General features: G+C 38.0%; 1 protein-coding gene across 4 annotated transcripts; it reads left to right on the top strand.

The window, feature by feature from the left end:
• Positions 1–1,448: 1,448 nt before the first annotated feature.
• Positions 1,449–17,504, top strand: LOC135697442 (myotubularin-related protein 9). Of its 4 annotated transcripts, none has more exons than XM_065217184.1 (4): positions 1,449–1,730; positions 1,789–2,013; positions 4,408–5,342; positions 14,653–17,504. In XM_065217184.1, exons 2-4 carry the CDS (start codon positions 1,864–1,866, stop codon positions 15,284–15,286), a joined length of 1,719 nt encoding a protein of 572 aa, XP_065073256.1. In that variant the 5' UTR covers positions 1,449–1,730; positions 1,789–1,863; the 3' UTR covers positions 15,287–17,504. The 4 variants fall into 4 exon arrangements, with proteins under 4 accessions (XP_065073256.1, XP_065073238.1, XP_065073248.1 ...); XM_065217166.1 differs by having other exon boundaries at positions 1,794–2,013; XM_065217176.1 differs by having other exon boundaries at positions 1,449–1,726.
• Positions 17,505–21,346: the final 3,842 nt, after the last annotated feature.

Here is a 21,346-nt window from a genome sequence, read left to right on the forward strand (position 1 = left end):
CACATCTCCTTGAACTAGCTAGAGTTACGGCTGGAAGTGCTGATAGGTTTTCAGATTCAAGCTTTTATTGCTTATTTAGCTGCTCATATGATGTATTCTAGGATAGCTCAGATGGCAAGGCAAGCGGCTGGTGATCGGAAGTTCATGGTTCGAATCCCATTTAACGACATGTGTGTGTATATGTATGTATGTAATAAATTCGACAGAAAAAATGTGACACAACAATCACAAACGAGAACAACCCTGCTCGTGCCGTTCTTATTTTCGGATTAATTATCCCGTAGTTGAATAATCGTTTAATAAATGTATAATAGTGTCTAATTAAACATTGTTTCACATGAGAATCAAGCGTCTATATACACCTTTATACCATCGCTGTTTAAGGAAGTACAGATGTCTAATAAACGCTGAATAATCAAAAATTTGATCGAATAAGCTCTGTTACAACTTTTGTAAGTCGAATAAAAGCTTCTAGACATACCTTATTCAACACCAAATATTTCGATGTTGTGGTTGAATAAATTCTCCAGATTTGTGTGAACAAAGCCTAAACAGAAGTTATTATTAAAAATAGTACAAATATTATTAAGCATGAAGTGGAATAAAATCGTCAAGAAGTCGTTTCTTCAATAGGCAATTGTTTGTTGGGTAATTTCTGGTCCGGGAGAAAATCAAATAACGCAGATTGCGACATCTCTTCTGATGCTTGCAAACATGTTGAATCATGTTTTCTTTCTCTATTCTAAAACTTCCCGGAAAGCGAAAAAACTACCAATCACACACGTATAAACGTCCGGGAGGCAGAGCGCCAGCGCTAATCTGACATTGCTATGTTCTAAGATGGATCCAATAAACGGTACATGTCGATTTGTTTCAGTATACATATAGAGATTAGTGACGTTTAACGCACGCACACTATCGGGAGCAACGCCATGTAAACATGTGTAAAGTTGTTTATTATTTTCCTCTGGCTAACCTAAAAAATGTATGAAGGTAAAATGAGTTTAACATCGATTTGTTATGTATTTTCCTCGGATATTCACTAACACACTCTCACATATCGCACCAATACAACCGGACGTGAAAATCTCTATATAAATATACATATTCGAAGTTTAATCGTATAAAAATTAATCCTTCTTTGCATAATAATATTTTTGAGTGCATAATTTTGGGTAAATTCTAGTAAATTCAAAAAAGGTTTTCTTGCACTTCTCTGACGTTTGTGAAATGCACAAGTATTAGTGCAGAACTTGTGGTAACTTTGGAAATTATAGTCTTTCTCTATCTAGCACACAGTGATGAGGGGTACGATACAAGTCATTAGTGACATCACTAAATGCGCTTACGTAGATTTTTTGGATTACTTCACAATATTTCTCGATCTGCCGAACCTCTTCCTGTTTTCATTGCATTGGGTTTAATTTTATTTATAACGTCATTGCTACTACACACAAGTTACAGTGTTAAAACTTTCACCCTCTGCCGAAAGTGTTAATTTGATAATACGTTCTAAGTAGCAGTTTACGAATACGTCAGGGTCAGAATAATTGGCAAAACTATGTGTTGAAAAGTGTATTTGGGATTTAAAGACAAACCAGCCAATGGCTGAAAGTCTCTTTAATAAACTAACCTTACCTAACCTGCATTTGCCATTGTTGGGCAATGTTTCACAATCGAACGCCATGATTGTGATAGGTGGGCGAGATGCGTAGGAGCGCCGGATGTAGGTTGTAATTTCAACATTAAATGAAATTTACTACCACAAGCCACTCATTGAGAGTGTAGTTAAGTGCAAGTACGAGCAGCAACAGTAAGGGGGAAAAGAAAAAGAAGGAGTATTGCCAACGCGGTGAAAGCAAAATGGAGTTTGCTGAGCTTATTAGAACTCCAAAGCTGGATGGCGTGCAGATGTACGAGCAACTCCGACGGGAGTCCATCGATGGAACGCTTTGCATCACCGGTCATCACCTGATACTGAGCACACGGAAGGAAGGCGCACGGGAACTTTGGGTGAGATTATTTTATTTTTTTCTATAATTGGTATTACTTTTACTGCCCATAAAAGCAGAACTGCTTGGTTTCCTATTCATACGGGATGATATGCTTTTATGGGTAGTTTTCAGTGGCATTTCCTTAACCTCAATGCACCATTTATCAAAATATTGCTTGCAATGGATAGATATCGAGTTAACTAGAAGATTAAGTGTATTTTTCAACCGATTCGAGTATGAATATGGTATTAAATCTGGTTTTGAAAGTTGGTGCACAGGTAAAAAGTGAGGTTACGGGACGCCACTGGGCATTTTAGCAAAATCTGTGCTAGCATATGGTTTGTGTATCGATTTGAATTGACCACTTTGTCAAGCAGTTTTGGCGTGACTTTCTACCAGCGATTTCACAAAACTGGACCAAATAATTTATATTTTTTTATGAAACGCACAAATGTTAGCTACTTTTCTCGAGGTTCTAGAAGAAAAAATCTCAAAATAATGTTTTATTTCAAAGTTCGAGTGGTAGTAAACGTCATTTTAAGTGCTCGAATAAAGTGGTTAATTATACGGATTTTGCTATGTTCAGGCTACAGAGGTTATAATATATTACAAGAGTATTAGGTCAAAGAATAATTAACAAGAAAAACGTCATCAAGATAGCCTTGCAACGTGTTACAATTCCGTAGTCTGAACATAGCATTGGCCAGACTGAGCAGTTATAAAATTTTCTGAGCCTATAAGGCATTTTTCTTGTCGATAATTATTATAACATGTTATTACTAGAGTCGGTGTATAATGAGTCACGCCAAGAGTGAAGCCAAGTCTACCTATTGAACTGTCAAACCGGCTACCTACACGGTGTTTCGTGAAAACCCATTAATGGGTAAAAAAATACCCATTTTCAAACCATGTATGCAGCTGTCAAAAAATGGGGGAATTTTTAAATCCTAAAATGGGTGAAAAAATACCCATTTAAAGAATCAGTTCACGGTTGAATAATGGGTATATTTTTTACCCATTAATGGGTGAAAAAACACTTCGAAATTTTATTGTCTCATTTCCGTCACCGGCTCATTGGGAATGCAAACCTCGATGCAAACAGTTACTGTCCGCAGCAACGATCTCCGGAAAATGTTAGAATCCAAAACGTTGGAGAGACTTACGGATAAGTCAATACAATGGATAATTTGTATTATAATGTTTCGTGAAAAATTTGAGCGGAACACCTGCATTTATTTTCAATGTTTTAAAAACATTTTTACATCAACGATCGCTTGCATCCTCCATTTGTAAAAATGGGTATTTTTTCACCCATTTTACGGTAAACACAATATAAGAAAATGGGTGAAAAAACACCCATTTATTGACAGACCACCCATTTACCCATTTATGAGTAAACCATAGTTTACCCATTAAATGAGGAGGGGCACTTTTAGCGGAAATGGGTATTTTTATACCCATTAATGGGTTTTCGCGAAACACCGTGTATCGTGCAAAGTAAACAAGCATTACGATGCTATGAAAGGTCCACGAAAGGTATTGCAATTAAATATTAAATATAACCGAAGAAATGATCATATACACGCAGTGAGTATTACATTTGTCATGCGATACGTTTTGTAATGATCAGTAATGACAATTTCTACTATTTTTCCTTAAGATAATTCGACAAAATCACTGATATAATGATTTACTAGAGCCGTTAATTTTTTTCCTAGCTAGAAGTCATTTGAAGTTGATGCAGAAGTCCTCTGTTGCCAAGTTAAAAGAAAGGGAATCTTTCGAAAACCGTGATGCGAGTTCAACTGTTTTTCTCTTGGCGTGACTCATTATACACCGACTCTAGTTATTACAAACTAGTTATTGGTTGAGGTTGAGGTCCCCACTGACCAAAAGTTCGGTTTCCTCAGCATTCTAGAAGAAAAATATCAAAATATTGTTCCACGGTAAAGTTCTAGATGTAGGACACATCATTTTAAGCAGCTAGAATTGTATGCTCCCTTGATTTCACAACATTTCACAACACCATATTTCGAAATTGTTCAATCGGTAAACGACACATCATCAAATTCTTGATTTCACAACATTTCGAAACGATCGAGTTGTTGAACACATCATTTCAAACTGCTCGAATGATATGATATCAGGATTTCACAACATTTCAAAACGCCATATTGTGTAGGTACACAGCAAAAAAAAAAGTAATATCGATCAAAGTAATTCAAACTGATGTATGATGAAATCATGATGTAATAGAAAAACGCAGGTACAATATTACATCAATTGATGTAATTTTGTTCGCAAAATCAGCGGAATGACCTCTGTGCAGCTGTGTGGATGTAATATTCAACAACTTTTTTTTTTCTGTGTACGTTAGGTGTGTACTCAAGGTGTCGTTATCTTTTACTTCCAGTTGCTTCATCAAAACGTGGATTTAGTCGAACGGAAACCATACATCGTTAACAATGTACTCGAGGGAGGTACCATCACGCTCAAGTGCAAAGATCTCCGGATCATCCAGCTCAGGATCAACTCCCCGCAGGAGTACTTTAACATTTCCAATTCCATCGAGCAGTTGTCGAATTTGGAGGAAACCAAGAAACTGTACCCGTTTTTCTACATCCCAATGTACAACGTGATGCAAGATGGCCACACCGAGTACACCATTGAGACTGAATATGCTAAACTGCTTGCCACGGACGAATGGCGTCTGTCGACGGTCAATCACGATTTTAAGGTTTGTCCAACCTATGGCTCCCGAATGTTGGTGCAAAAGTCGATTAGCGACGAACAAATCATTCAATCAGCTGCCTTCCGCGATGGCGGACGATTTCCGGTGCTGGCATACAAGCACACCAACGGAGCGGTGCTATTTCGATGTGCTCAACCCCTCGCCGGACCTGGTGTGAAACGATGTCGAGCAGACGAAGCCATACTTAATTCGCTGGTCGAACCAGGTGCGAAGAAGGGCTACATCTTCGACACGTGGGGTAAAACGAAAAATACCAACACCGAAATCGAACCTCACTACCCCCAGTGGCGGATACTGAGCCGGCCCATTGGGTCGCTAACGTCGTCCATCTCCAGTTTATTGGATAGTTTCGTGAAGCTGATGGATGCATGTAACGATGTCGCCACCAGTTCGGATCGGTGGCTTTCGCGGCTGGAAAGCTCCAGCTGGTTGAGCTTCGTGCTGAATGCGATGAACGTTTCCTGCGTGGTGGCTCAATGTCTGGCCAAGGAGGGAGTGCCCGTCGTAGTGCACGGCGGCAAAGGACTGGACACGCCACTGATCGTCACTTCGGTGGCGCAGATCATTCTAAATCCCGACTGCAGGACAATAAAAGGGTAAGTGTTGCCTACAATCGCATATCAGTCCCATGTGGATTTTCGTCATTTTTTTTTTTTTGATAAAAACGCTATCCACTATCAAATTGACCACTTTGTCAAGCAGTTATAGTGTGACTTTCTACCAGCGATTCCACAAAACTGGACCAACTAATTTCAATTTTTCTAACGAACGCACAAATGTTGGCTACTTTTCTCGTGGTTCTAGAAGAAAAAATCTCAAAATAATGGTTTATTTCAAAGTTCGAGTGGTAGTCATTTAACTGCTCGAATGAAGTGGTTAATTGGCATCTATTTTTCATATTATGTGATAAGAATATCGGCCTTTATATTGAACAATTTGAAAACAACATCAAGGCAGTTTGTCCCAACAAGCAAAGTAATCGCATATCAGTTCCATCCTGCAATTCAATCGGTCAGAGCAGTGATAGCATAGTCAAATTAATATTTTTCCGCTCCCATACGCGCACAATATCACTTGATATTGATTTTACAAGCTCCTTTGATATTGCGAGACTATTCACAACGTGTAAAGTTTATGCCTCGATTGAAGCTGAGAGTTGAATCGACGCAAGAAATGATTCAGTTGCACGTTGCACCTGGTTTTCTTAGAAAGATAAAGCTGGGTTTGGACTAGGAAACTCAGTTGAATTCAATTGACTTGAAAAGTTGAGCCTGGTTCAACTTTTTTCAATTCAAGTGAGTTGATCAAGTCAGTTGAATGGCATTGTTTACACGTTCAATTCGCGTTCAAGTCAGTTGAATTCAACTGACTTGATCAATTGACTTGCTCTGTTTAAATGCTATCTCTTTTTGTATCTTCACCGAAGGCAGACACGAACGACTGCTGCTATATAGCCATTTTCGGGAGCGTTCGGGTGTAAAACAAAAATCATGAAACTCAATCTCACCAATGTTTGGTGCAGTGTTGCCAGATTTTTCAAAGCTTATCCGTATCAAAGGTAAAAAAAATCGGTATTTACTATTTAATTAATTTTATATTTTTCCCGTTTTTGAAAGTAAAATTTTTAACAATGGTGACGACTGGGACTTGAGAAGAATTGCTTTGTTTAACGGCTTTCTCAGTCTTAAAATACCCTTCAATTTTTTTAAATTACCGTTGTCCTCAAATGGTGATCGAAATTGTGACCAAGTAGTTTTTTTTTCAATTAAATATCATTAAATGAAACCAATATATGGAAAATCAGCCACAACAACGACTAAGCTATTGACAATAAAGATAACTAATATTTTCCCTTGAAAAAGGTCACAACCCGTGGCCGAAATGCCGAGCAGATTACATCGTAGTCGTTGCAGTATTTTAAGACTGAGAAAGCCGTTAATCAAAGCAAAATGTTTGCTTTTGAACTATGATCGAAAAATTCGGAATGTTTGAATTAGCTTCTGAACGAAGCTGAAAAAAACATCCAGAGAAAGACAAAAGAAGCTCTCCTGGACGAAGTTCGAGTAAAGTTCTAAGAAAAGTTAGAAAAAACATCCGGGAAACTTCCAAGACACGAATTGAGAAACTTGTGGCGAAAATTTAAATAAACTATCGGATAAAAAATCGGATGTCACATCCAAAGGAAGCCAGAAAAGTTTCAAAAATCGGAAGTAAATTTACAGAAGTAGCCATTTCCAGAAAAAGCCAGAGGAAGCTCGAAAAAACCTTCCAAAAGAAGTCGAACAAAAAACCTTTGGCTTATGGTCAAACTTCCAGAAGAAGACGAAAGAAATTTCTGGGAGAATTAATTGAACTTCCTTAAGTCAGAAACCAGACCGCTTACGGAACAGTCGAAAGAAATAAGTACATAATTCATAAAACATCCCTGAAGAGTCCACAATTTCCACAAGTTTTCGGAACATTCCTGAAATGCAGTTAGGAATATTCCATAATTCCTCGAAATTCCTTAAAAGTTCTTGTAATTTTCCTGAAATTAGGGACTGTGACTACCGGAATATCTCTAATCATCTTTGAAGGTCTCTGGACTTTCTTGAAGATTACGAAATCTCTAAAATGCTCTCACACATTTCTTGAATTTATTGTAACACTCGTTGTAACATCAGCATTGAAGTTCTCTGATCTTCCCGATTTTTTTTTGATTTTTAAAAGTTATCGACACTGCCATTAAAAAAGCATAGAACTTCCCATAAAATGTTCTCGCAATGTTCTAAGGTTCTAATGTTCATGTAACTTCCCTTACGTTTCCTAAATTTGCATTAGCCCCTCAGGACATTGCTGAAGTTTTCGGAAATTGCCTGAGTTTCTCAGAACTCCTTTATAATTTGAGCAAATTGATTGAAATTAATTGATCTGTCCTGATGTTCTCCTAAGTTTTATGTCTGGGAAACTAGTTAACAGTAGTGATCGTGGTGAAAATAAACTCGAACGAAATAAAAGACCGTGTTCACAGTTGGAGGTATCACAAGCAAGTGCCGTAATCAAACTTTATTGCTTTCGCTTTACAACTTTCAAAAGGCTCACAGATCAACTGAGTAATTTTTCGCTCTCACGGCGAATGAGAACGACCCAAATTTGAGTTTAGTTCACTCATAATCGCCAAAACTGCAGGAACTCAGCGATGAGTAAAATTTGTCTCATGTTTTCCCAAGTTTTTCCAGGGAAAAATTCCCGAATTTGAGAAAAGTAAAGATTGGATTCACTCAGTCTATTGGTGCTACTCCGAGACTGAATAAAAATTTCGTCAATTTCCTCATTTTCCGGGCAGATTTTTTAGGTTTTCCACAGGAAACTATGAGACAAATTTACTCATCGCTGAGTTCCTGCACTTTTGGCGATTATGAGTGAACTTAACTCAAATTTAGGTCGTCCTCATTCGCCGTGTTCGCTTAACGCTTTTCGCCTGCACGCTCAAGGCAGATACCTTAGCTCTTCCCCCTTGGAAAGATTCTTGTCAGTTAAATTCATTATTTTAATTTAGTTTCCTAATTCACAATATTAGTATGCGTTAATAATTTTAATCAGAAAGCAATCCTTATTATAATATGCACAATTAATTCAATACACAAATTCTCCGTCAAACTTTCCCTTCCTTAATCTCTTAGAACGCCTTGGAGCCAGATTCGATGGCGTTTCGATATCATCTGTCGAATTTTCGACTACGTATTTCCGTTTACGCCCACGCTTGATTTTAGCTTCCGAAAATCCATTGAATTCTTCACTGCTTCACTGCTCTTGATTCCATTTTAGATTGCATCTGTAATGTGTTACGAGAATATTTTTTTTACAAAATGTGCCTTTGGTCATTTAGCCGAGTAAGGGGGATTGTGGTTTTTATACCACACTTCATCCCCTTCTGTCAGGTTTTCGAATGGATCTGGTCCATTAACGGGGTTAACCCCACTAACTTTCGTATTAACCTCATCATCCAAGGGAAAAATTGATCAACCCTTTGGCCATATTCGTCTTGCACCGCTAGGTGTTGTTTATATTGCATTTTGGGATTCAACAAATCAAAAATGATTTTTGGTTTGTATGCAAAAATCAAATGTGATGGAAAGTTTCCGTCAACAGTTGTTTCTATAATTGATTAAAAACAGGCTAATTTGGTCCTCCAAATCCAAATGTGAAATTTCTGGATCTAATAGAATTTTTTTTAGAACATCCTTTACAGTTCTCACTAGCCTTTCCGCTTGTCCGTTACTGGAGGGGTTGTAAGGTGGACTTTTAAGTACAACTATCCCCTGTCGTTTTAAAAAGTTCATAAACTCAAAAGAACTGAATGGCGGTCCACCATCGGAAACCAATACATCAGGTAAACCAAACCTAGCAAATTGAGCTACTAATTTCTTCAAAACTTTTCCACAATCAGTACCCGTCTTCATCCATTCAATCTCCAACCACTTCGAAAATAAAAATGTACGATGATTAAAATAAAAGAAGTCGATATGAATTCTGCTAAAGGGTCGTGTGGTTGGAGTCCATTTAGAGTCAGTTTGTATTTTGGAACAGCTGCCATGCCATTGCACGCATCACAGTTTGCTACATATTTTTCAATATCTGAGTTTATTCCAAACCAGTAAACATTTTGTCTTGCTAAACGCTTCATTTTTACCATACCTGTATGATTAGCATGTAAAAGCATAAATATGTGTTGTTTCATTGATGAAGGTACTACAACTCTATTCTGATATAAAATATATTTATCTACGAGCTCTGAATCTTGCTGATTAGTCGACAAATTGTTTACCCACCTTTGATGGCCAACCTTTTTGTATAAATGAAATAACTGATTGCTTTCAATGCTATCGCTTTATGGTCTATAGGAAATTCTCCACTAAAATTTATGCTACTGATTAGTTCTTTATCGTATTCATCGGGGACTGCCCGATCCAAAGGAAATCGAGAGCAAAAATCAGCGTTACACCTTCGCTCTGACTTTCTATATTGTATCTCAAATTCATAAATTGATAGCTCGAGTACATATCTTTGCAACCTAGTGGCATAAATGGCATTTTTACCATCTTTACCAAAAATTCCTACCAATGGTTTGTGGTCAGTGTAAATGTGGAACTTTTTCCCGTATAGAAATTTATGAAATTTCTTCACAGTACATACTGAAGCAAGTGCTTCCAAATGAAGGATAGGGTAGTTCTTTTGAGCTGAGTTCAACGAAAACGATGTAAACAATATTGGCTTCTCAACTTCTTCAACAATGTGAGCCATTACTCCCCCTAAACCATATCAGACGCATGTGTATCTAACAAGGATTTCTTACTTTCTTGAAAAGCTTTATCGCAGTTTTCATCCCATACAAACTGGACGCCATTTTTTAACAAATTATATAAGAAATACAACTTTGATGATAAGCGTGGGATGAATCTGTGATAATAATCAATTAATCCCAACAATGACTTCAATTCCGTTTTATTTTGTGATGCATTTGCCCGTTCTATAGTTGAAATCTTGTCTGGGCATGGTTCAGGGTGGCAAGTGAACCAGGAAAACCGGGAAAAAGTCGGGAATTTATTTTCAACAGGAAAGACCGGGAAGTCCACCAGAAAAATTATCTTGTTTGTATAATTTAAATAGGTTTTAAATTTTATGTATGTCAAAGTTTCTTTTTATAATCAGGTCAAAACTAACCATTTTGTTCAAGCTAAATCTTTCATACAACTAAACATTCATGAACAAAATTTACCCTGAGAATTTAGTAAATATATTTTGTATTTATTTTTAATTTGATTTTCTCTCGAATCAATTGCATGTATGATTTGTGCTTAATTGATAGCAGACTTCAGCAGTGCCGACGCGTAACTACTTCGAAGTACCTGTTCAACTTGTTCAATAAAAAAGTTCTATTTCTAAAAACTTCAGATAAGGCCTTCGAACTTCATGCAAGTTCTACAAAATTCGGGAAAGTCTTACAAGTTTCAGGAAAAGGATCAGGATCGTGGATTTACTACTTTTACGGATGTTCCGGATCTTCCGCTGGATGGTCCGATGGCCATCTGAGTCCATGTCCCAAATTCATTCTTATATCACATAGGAGCTATAGGATCAGTTTCATGGATTGTCCACTTTTACGGATGTTCCGGATCTTCCGGCGGACGGTCTCATGGCCAGCCAGGTACATGTTTATGTCACTACCCCAAAATATTTTTTTATATAACAGTTCCTAATGTTTAAAAAAAAAAACCACAGAGCTCTAGGATCAGGTTCACGGATCGACCACTTTTACGGATGTTCCGGATTTTTTGAGGACCGTTCCGTTGTCTCCAGGATCCATATATAGGAACCATGACTGTTTTCTGGCTAATTGTGAACATTTGTGCCCATTAATTTAAATTACAGATCTTGCGCCACTTGCAAAACCCTACAAACACACCTCTCAAAAAAACGTGTAACAACTCTTTTCGCTTTTTAAAAAAGTAGACTATATGTACTCTATTTTTAATGTTTTTTGCAATCAAAATTATTTACAAACCCTAAGAATTCTAAAGGTACCACAAAATTGAAATTCGTTGAGAAATGCCTAAGTTATGACATTGCAAACTTGCCGTTACACGTTTTTCGGAGGCATCGTATTCGGAGTGTTAAAGTTATGAGAACCTAACGATAATGCCCTCCCCATGGACATGGAGGTTGACGGTACTGAAGCAAAGGGTTATGTTTAATTTCTTTATATTTGCAACGATGATGATTTCCCATAGTGACACATATCACCTTCTTAATGCTTCAGTATACCTCAAACGATTAATTCTTGGTTGTTAATAGAACTTCCTTGATGCAATCGGCTGCTTCATGCAGACTGAGCAATTCTGATTATAGTATCAGATTTGTTCTGTATACAGAGGAACTGGGAGGGCTTATTAGAAACTTCTCACCAATAAAGTAATGACCTTCTAGTAAATTTTGCATATCATTTTATTAATATTTTATTTTATTTAAGCATATTATTTTTGTTACAGTCAATTAGCATTAGCATACAATACAAGAGATTTAATATTACTTGCTCGGTTTTGCGTAAAAAAATCAATATGTATTTTGCTTGTAATTACCTTTGAATTTTTTTTTTTTGTGATTTCAAAATTTTCCTAGTTTGGTTAGAAGTTTCGAAGCTAACACATGTCCACAGGCCTAATAGAAAGATAGACAGACAAAGCGTATCATGAAGAATAGTTGCATGCAGGGTTGCTTCCACTCACTTTCTATAGATGAGTGATTTTCGGAGTTTTGAATTCGTTAGATGTTGTAGTGGAGGTTTGTGTTGTTGGATGCGGGAGGAGATTGGAGGGCGGGTGTTTGACCTGTGTTTGAGCCTGTCAATTTCGCTTTCAGAGTGTCGCAGTCAGCGGTTTTATGATTCGTGCTCGCGATTCGTAGAATCGTTGATTGTGACTGCCAGTGGATTTGGCGGGTTTTGTGTGTCGGACGCTTGCTTTTTGGCCTTTTCTTGTGTCTAACATGTGCAGAGTATCATTATAGCGTCTAATGGTTTTGAGATTCCTGGTTGCGTAAAATATACTTGTGAGAATATCTTTTTGAGATTTTAGTAGTCACGTTTTGTTTGTAGTTTATATGTTATTTCTTCTATGTAATTATCGTAAATAATAGTTATTCAATAATAGATACACTCTGAAAAATCTTCACGTCCGATCTACCTGAGAACATAGGTGGTTTTCGTTCACCCTACTTTTCACGTAACTTTGACTGGAATACTATGTAGCCAAAAAAAAATCAGTTTCATTTGTCTACGTGATCAGTCAAGTATATAAGGCATGATTTCCACGTACTACTTAATTGAGTAAAAAATACAGGAAACATTCGTAATTTTTAAGTGATATTCCGTTTCATTCGAAATGCGTTTCACGTCATTTGCACGTGATTTTGGAGTGATAGTAATTGAACGTATTAATAGCAGCAGTCAATATTTTGCAATTTTATCGGGCAGCTATAAATGTTGCGTGTTGCATTTGATATTTATACCTGCTCATAAAATTGCAAATTATTGACTGTTTAACAAAATATTTATAAATCTGTTTCAAACTCTGTTTCAAACATTTATTTAAATTATCATTAAAATTATTCTTAACTCTAAACATGTACGAATTTTCAACGCGATGTAGTGATACAGGCTGACTGTCAAAATAATCTATGCTAATTATATTTACCAAACTTAAACGATTCATCGCTTGGTATGCTAAAAAGTGTTCTTGGTATTGGCCTACATCCCACATTTGTACTATTAAATACAATGAATTTTCTAAATACATTATTTCAAGAATCTCATATAAAAGTGTGGTACCGTTTCTGAACATTGTCATGACATTTCCTGTTCGATAATTAGTTCCTTTGTTATTCACACTGCCTGAAAGCATCACTTCATAATCTGTCTGTAGACGCAGAGGCTAACAAGCTCGGAGAAGTATTTTCGTAATCGAATATCGCCCATCTGAAATCCGAATAAATATGACGATGTGCGCGAAATATCTTTATAGCCCAGCTCTTCTAAGCATGCTAAGAACTGATCCTCGGATGCAGTAAGGAGGTTAAAGATACCGAATCCACCTTCTGAAATTATAAACATATAAAAGAAGCTACGTTAGTGACTCATAATCTTAAACAAATAAAGTAAAATAATCAAATTACCGTCCAATACTTTCAGCAAGCTGTCGGGAAATTTTAAATCGTTGAGGAGTTCTTCCGCCAAATTACACTTTGACGCCATATTGATTTTTTGCATACCTGAAAATCACGTAAACCTAGTTTCACTGAAATGTCAAAGTCGGAAACTCACTAACACAGACACACTAAATATGTTCACGTGAAAATATGGTAGATTTCACTAACATTTTTAGTGAACATGACGTGTGATGCAGGTCAAAGTGACTAACGTCACGTAACATTTGAGGTTTTCTAAAATCAGAGCAGCTACGAGATATTTCACGTAAATCGGACGTGAAAATTTTTCAGAGTGTAATTCATCCATATATTCAATAATAAATTTACGAATGACTATAATTTGGATACCTAACAATTGGACAGAATCACTAGCAAGAATAGGTTGTGTTCGCCTTCGAAAATATCGATTCGTTTTTTCAGGGTTGTAGTTTTGGTTTTCATCAGTGGCCCGGCTCTGATTGTGAACGATTTAGGTAGTATTCTTAGGTAACTATTTAGCTTTTAGCACAACTTTGCTACTACGAATCCACAAAAGACATTAAATTGGAGGCGGATTCTGGTACGGAATTACAGGCTGCTATTCTGAGCAACTTATCTTCATAAAATTAAAAATTACATTTAGGTATTAATTAGCAAATATGAATAGTAGTTAACTTTAACATAATTTTGATAAAACAATCATTTCATCCAGTTCACTTTAAAACAAACAAGTATGAAAGGAGATTGCTTAGAATAAAGATAAAAGTAATAAGCGCAATATTAAACGACCTTAAATTTGAATCTGATACGGTAGGCCATATAACAGAGTCGATAGCCATTGCAAATCAACCATCTCTACCTGCTTATTTTCCTAACTTTCACTATTATTGCTGTTACTCTGACTATCCCCTATGTTCAACAGCTTTCCTTACTATCCGGTATCGTAAACAGGATTCATTTGACCCCTGTGGTTATTATTCTGTGATGCCAAATCTATACCTCTACCCTGGTGCAGTATGGACAGCGATTTTTCGCTTGTGACTTGGCCCTATGACCCCCTTCTGTGCTTGAAAATGAAAATGAAAATGAAAAATGAGAACCTAACGATAATGAAAAAAAAAAAAAAATCTGGCCCCCATGAGTATACACATTTTTTAACGTCCTATGTTTTCCTCCTATTTCCAGATTGCAAGCTTTAATCGAGCGGGAGTGGCTGCAGGCAGGGTACCCATTTTCGACCCGCCACAAAAACTCGTGCTACACCCCATCGGTCCAGCGACACAAGACGTCCAGCGCGACGTTCGTGCTGTTCCTGGACTGTGTGTTCCAGCTGTACCATCAGTTTCCGTGCAGCTTCGAGTTCGATTCCCGCTATCTGATAGTGCTGTTCGAGCACAGCTACAGCAGTCAATACGGGACGTTCCTGGCGAACTCGGAACGGGAGCGGATCGAACTGCGCGTACGGGAGCGGACTACTAGTTTGTGGAGCTACATCAATCGGCCGGAAGTGATCGACACGTTGCTCAATCCGATGTACATTCCGAACTCGGTCGTAATATGGCCCTCGGTGGCACCGCTCAGCATCGTTTTGTGGTCGGACGCGTACACCCGGTGGGTGATTGATCAGAGCGTTGCGCGGACCAACCGAGATCGGATGCTCGGAATCGTTAGCGAAGAGAAGGAGCTGGAGAAGAAGGTGAAAAGGCTCCGTCGGGAATTGTCCGATCTGCAGCGGGAGTACATCCGCTTGAAGCTGGAGGAGACGCTGCTGTCCGACGAGGGAACCGAGGAGGACGCCGACGCCAGTGACAGTAAGTAGGATCTAGAGAAAGAAAGAAGAAGAAGAAGGTGCTAAACAATGACAGAGCGAACAATGATCGCCTTCTATCTCTCTCGAATACCTAATCCCTTAAGTGAAACCGTGACATTCCCCGCCGCCGTCTGGTATCAACCTAGTTGTTGGATTGCCTTTTATATCTCTATTTTAAAGCTTTAAAACGTCGTCGAATAGGACTCCAACAGGAGGAGGCCACCTGTTATTTTGGAACAATATTATTAGTACCATTCATTGCACGCATTTAATTCAAATCTCGATTCGATCTTTCAAATTGTTTAGAGTCTAGTCAGTTTTATTTTCGTTAGATTTATTAAGGTAGCACGTAAGATTATGCGTTGAAAAGTGCAAGTTTTGATTGGAGCTTCTTTTTTTTATGGGCCACACCGTTATGCGGGCAGGAAACGAGACTTGAGGGAATTTACCGGTAGCAAGTTTTTGGGACAGCAGCTCTCAAAACGTGAACAAATCTTACAATATTGCTACCAATGGATAAATATTAGTAAAGCTAGAATTTACTAGAATACTTAGTGCACAGATAAAAAGTGCGATTACGCGACGCCACTGTATCGTCGGTTGCATGCAATACTTTCACAAAGTAGAAATTTCCCAAATTTAGAGATTTTGATGGCAAATGACGGCAAATTGTGTGAAGTATCATTCCACAGAAACCCATTGTGTAATTTGAGAATAATCGAAAAATATCATGAAAGGCACTTTTTTGAGTTATGCAAGTTTTCTTCATGCTATATGTTCACAACTCAAAAAAATAAACCCATTTTTGCACAACTCAACATATTTTCTATAGAAAGTAGTAAACATCGTTGGTTTGCTAAATTTGTGTACGAATTTTTGATAAAATTAATGAAACACACCCGCTTTATTCCAATAGAAATGAAAAGAATCATGCGACAGTATTGCATGAAACCGACGACATATCCTTTCCTACTCCATGACCTCTCCAATATCGAGTTAGGCCTCCTATGTTTCTTAAATATTGCCCACTCTAATTTCAACCATGTTCCTATTAAACTAGCGAAAGATTGAAGGGATTGTGGCACGAGGCATAAAACGGTAAGTCCCAATACATTAATTGATAGATTCCGATGCTCCGTTTCGATTTTCTTTCAAATGAAAACCTCTGGTCTTGAACTGTCCGGAGAAGCCCACTATGTTCGCCTCCATGAACGGCACCCGATTTAAACTCATGCCAGTGCTGAGTGACTGGTATGTTAATACTTTTTCCGCACTACTGTGTTACCTGACTTATAACGAATATATGATCAATGATTTTGATTTTTTGAACTAATTTGAGTTCAGTTTACTCATAAATCGCAAAATGTGCAGGAACTCAGCGATGAGTACATGTTAAAGCCCTCTAGTTAAAGTATGGACGACTGTCACCACAAAACTGACCAATCGAGCAAAGCGGTGCATTTTGACGGTTCGATTGGAACAACTTTTGACAGACGTCCATACTTTTACTGTAGGGCTTTAGTAAATGTTCCTTGAAGGTGTCGGATCGCAGTGTTGCGCTACTTGAAGAGTACAACACACTTGAAATGTAAAGTTGGAATGTTTGAAAGACCTCTTCCGATGATTTAGATTTCCTATTACAGTTTGTTTTTGAGCCGAAAGAAATATTTCACGATCTTAGTTATGGCCATATAAAACGTATCGATTTAGTCTTGTTGCCTGTATTTGAAGGCGTCTACCCAACAGAGGTTTTCCTGTATAGCAAGTTTGCATATCACATTGTTCGATCGAGCAGACTTCAAATGGGAGAAGGGCTTTCTTGTTGTTCAAGCGGTATCCAAACTATGGTAGACTCGTTCCGTGTTGACTTCTCGATGCTCTCTGTAAACTTTTCGAAACTGTCGCGTTGTTTGGTTGCATTCAGTTTCGCGATTATGGTACTTCGGTGCAGTGGAAATGCAACATTTTTCTTTTAATTTGTTAATAATTTCGTCGACGCTAGCAGGGTTAATATTCACTGCCGCGCGAGCCTAGCCTTCCAGTCGAGATAAAATGGTTTGGATAGCAGCTTGCTTATTATTTTCGTTGATTAGAGGTTTGCATGCGTTTAAAGCTGCTAAAACACTTTCTAACTTGTTAATTCATGGTCATACAACTTCCGTTTGGATGCTGGCCACATACTGTTTACGTACTCTTCGTGATCCCATACCCTGGGATGCACGACATTAGGTTTTGCACCGTCGGGGTTAACCTCAATCTGATGACAGTTTAGTGGTACTGTTTACGTGGACTTAGTCGATTTTTTCTTGGGTGGATTTTCCCGATAATTTTTCAGATTGCAGTGAGATGTAAACCACATTTCTGCAATGTTCACGAGCGTAATCCTTGCAACGCGCTGTTCCTCGACAATTTTCAAGTTAAAATTCGGAAATTTTAGAATTTTTTTTTTCGAAAAAACGACTAAGTGCTTGTAAACAGTACCACTGAACTGTCAAAAAGGTTCAGCCTATTAACACTGAGTTCATTCGTGACGTCACGCTGCAGAACCTAATAGCGTTTGAGATGGCTGTAGAGATTGCTGATGGCTTGTTTATCGTACTCTTTAAGCACTTCAGCTCTGTGTCGATTTTGGTAAGCCGCTCGAGTAGTTTCACCTGAACTGGGGTAGTAGTACCATTCTTGAGGTCATCATATGATGAGGCAAGCGAGGTGATAACTTTAATCACTTCTATTATACTTGCCATTTTTTCTCTTTGTTATTCTTATACAAAATATTATGATTACAATTAATGATTTAAATTCTGAACTTTTCCTTGCAGTTTGCAGTCTAGTGTTGAAATTATTTATCTCAAATTTTAAATTTCTACTACCATTTATGTAATGATTCAATCTATCGCGATTTATTTCATATTCATTTTCTAAGATAGTTTCTGATTTTTTTTTGTATAATTCTTCAAACGTTATTTTGTTTTTTTTTAAACGTTTTTAGTAAATAGTTTCTATATGGGTTCTTATGAAGATTTAAGTCTTAGTCTTCCGGTAGCATTTTTGAGTCCACTTTTGTAATTTGTTCTTGACGTGGATGAATGTGGATAAAACTTCTATCGTTGATATGGTTTCCAATACTTTCACTGCGTAAGAGTTTTTGTGTTTCTTTACTATCGTTAGCACTTTTTTTCCGATTCTAACATGTCCAATACTGCTTTTACCCTTTTTTCTTCTTCTCCAGATATACCCAAGTTGGGTTTCTGCAACATTTATTCGGGTTGCAAATACCTAGCTTATGCTTCAAATGAGCAATTTTATCTAAAGCGTGGTCTTTCTTATGCTCATTTTCACTACCGTGTTAACAGTGTTTTATCACAAAACTCGACTTTAGACTTCAGTTAATTTACTAATTGTATGCACTATCACTTCGCTGCCATACGCTCTCGTTGATTTCGGTTGTGGTTCTTGAAGATTTTTAACACTCCATAGGCTAGAGCTATGAACGCTAGGGCTGTTAGGGCCACAGTCATGGGTACTAGTATCGACGGACTGTACAATCTCGTCTGAACTAAACCATCCCATTATGAGTTCACTTCGGTCACTTGTGCACTTTTCGATTACTTCGAACACTTTCACTATTTTTGAAATAATTTACCAAGCGCGAGACGGTTTGAAAAATTTCGACTTTTAATACTTCGTGACTCACTGTCACGGTCAGCCATGTAGCAGGTTTGCATATCACATTGTTCGATCGAGCAAACTGCAAATGGAAGAAGGGTTGTCTTTGTTCATGCGGTATCCAAACTATGGTAGACTTATAAAAGTATCTACTAACTTTGTTCAGGCTGAAGGGAATGTTTGTTTACGGTTGGGTTATTGTCTTGGTTGTTTGTAGGGATGTACATGACACCTGCAAAAAAAGTACAAGCGATAAGTAGCGCATCATGTAAACGTAGTACTCTTCATTATAACCCTCGTCGTCAGCAATATCATTTGCGATTTTATATGTAGGCGCAGTTACACGCAGTTGGTTCCGATTGACCTGATGAAATTCGGTCCCCGGGAAACAACGCGTCAATGTTCTTTTAATCCCTAAGAAGTTTAGGGCTTAGACAGAGTTTAGACAGCCCATGGCGAGGCAGAGGACGACTGATAATGGGAGGCTTACTGCTCTCCTTTGGACCATCCATTATAAATCGAAAATAGTCGTCAAAAAGTAATTATTATTTTACTTTTTTTTATTAACGAACCACCCTAAGTGGAACGATTCCACTGGGGGATTGTCTTCCTTACGAACAAACGGTATGTTATGGGTGGTCAACCAATTCACAGTGCCTTTGCGTGACGCCTGGCTTAAAGTACTTAAGGCGCACGCACATTACATCCGGATCGGACGCGTTGCGGCAAAGTGACAGCTAAATCTATTGTCTAACTGTCAAATTTACGTCAACGCAACGCAAACGGATCTAATGTGTGTGGCCCTTTACGGCGCAGCCAATTCAGTCTGGATGCTCGCTTGTAACGTTTCACGCCCTTCACCTTCCGGATTCTGACCACCGTACTCTGCGACGTGTCGAACTTCTTGGCCAGCTTCCTGGTGCTGGCGCCAATCTTGTTCTTGACGGCAGCTTTCAATTTCGTCCGCTTGGCGGCGCTTATTTCGCTCCGTTGGCCTGGTTTTTTTGTATAGTCGCTATATTCATAGTCTGGCGGATAGAATTTCGATCTTTGATAGAAAGCGAAACCAATTCAATATATTTTAGACCAACAATTGAAAAGGTACTATCAAACTTATAAACAAAACGTTGATTATTCTTTCCTCGCCAATCGAACGCAAATTACCGGCATAATCGGATAGGGGCAACTTTCCCCAACCCAAAGATGGTGTCAGTTTGCGTAGGCGAGCCTTGAGTCACGAGAAAAAGGGTTTCCGAAGTTTTGTTCGCAATAGCTGATGTGCTCTTTTCTATTGTGGGTTGTGATTTGCTCGATTGGTTCCGCTATTTGACAGCTCAATTGGTTCTCGAGATTCTATCCGACAGACTATGAATATAGCGACTATAGTTTTTTGTTGTTGGTCATTGGCCCTCCGTCAAAAAATGCCTCGCCACACACTTATCCAGTCAGTAAATTTTACCGAGTTTTTGAATTGCGGAACTGTTCGGTAAAATTAAAAAAAAAATCTGTGAAAAATTCAAAGTTGAATTAATGTGTTACGAAAATTTACAGACTTACTTCTGTTAACCCCGTTTAATGTTGAAAAATAAAGTTTGTCGATTTTATCGAATCTTTGCGAATAACGGTCATTTGAATTTTAACCGAGTTTTTCAGTAATTCGAAAATCCAGTAAAAAAATACTGACACCTGTAAAAAAAATCTAAGTGTGCATCTACGATTTCGGATGCTGTCCAAGCATCCGAAAGACGCACTCCCGGAGAAAACTCTGTTCCGCGACCTTCATCGTAAACGTACGAAAACAGACTGAGCACGAACAACGCCCACAGAGAGGAGAACAAACACACAGCTAATGTCTCTCTCTAGCGCATGTGGCGGAAAACGTGACATGAATTTAGTCCCGCTACTTATAACTCAGCCGTCATCAATTCAACTGACTTGAACGCGAATTGAACGTGTAAACCATGCCATTCAACTGACTTGATCAACTCACTTGAATTGAAAACTCAACAGGCGCAACTTTTCAAGCCAATTGAATTCAACTGAGTTGATCATTTGACTTGCCTAGTCTAAACCCAGCTTTATGGCTGTATGGCCATATAGAACACAGCAGTTTTGTCTTATTATCTATTTTTGAAGGTGTCCATCAAACAGAGGGTTTTCTGCAAAAAAAAGATCAATCGCGATAAGTAGCGCATCATGTATTTTGCAATTTATAAAACTTCAAAGGTTTTTGTTTGAACCGAAAAAAATAATTTTGCAATCTTGATTCTACTTTCTTGCCAGTGTTTGTTTATATGGCCGTATGGCCATATAGAACATAGCACTTTTTTGTCTTGTTGCCTTTAGTTGAAGGTGTCTATCAAACAGAGGGTTTTCTGCAAAAAAAAAGATCAATCGCGATAA

Source organism: Ochlerotatus camptorhynchus, unplaced genomic scaffold, assembly GCF_037179485.1.
Source record: "Ochlerotatus camptorhynchus isolate MF236.1 unplaced genomic scaffold, CSIRO-AGI_Acam_v1.1 ptg000007l, whole genome shotgun sequence".
In the NCBI taxonomy this organism is placed as follows: Eukaryota; Metazoa; Arthropoda; class Insecta; order Diptera; family Culicidae; genus Ochlerotatus; species Ochlerotatus camptorhynchus.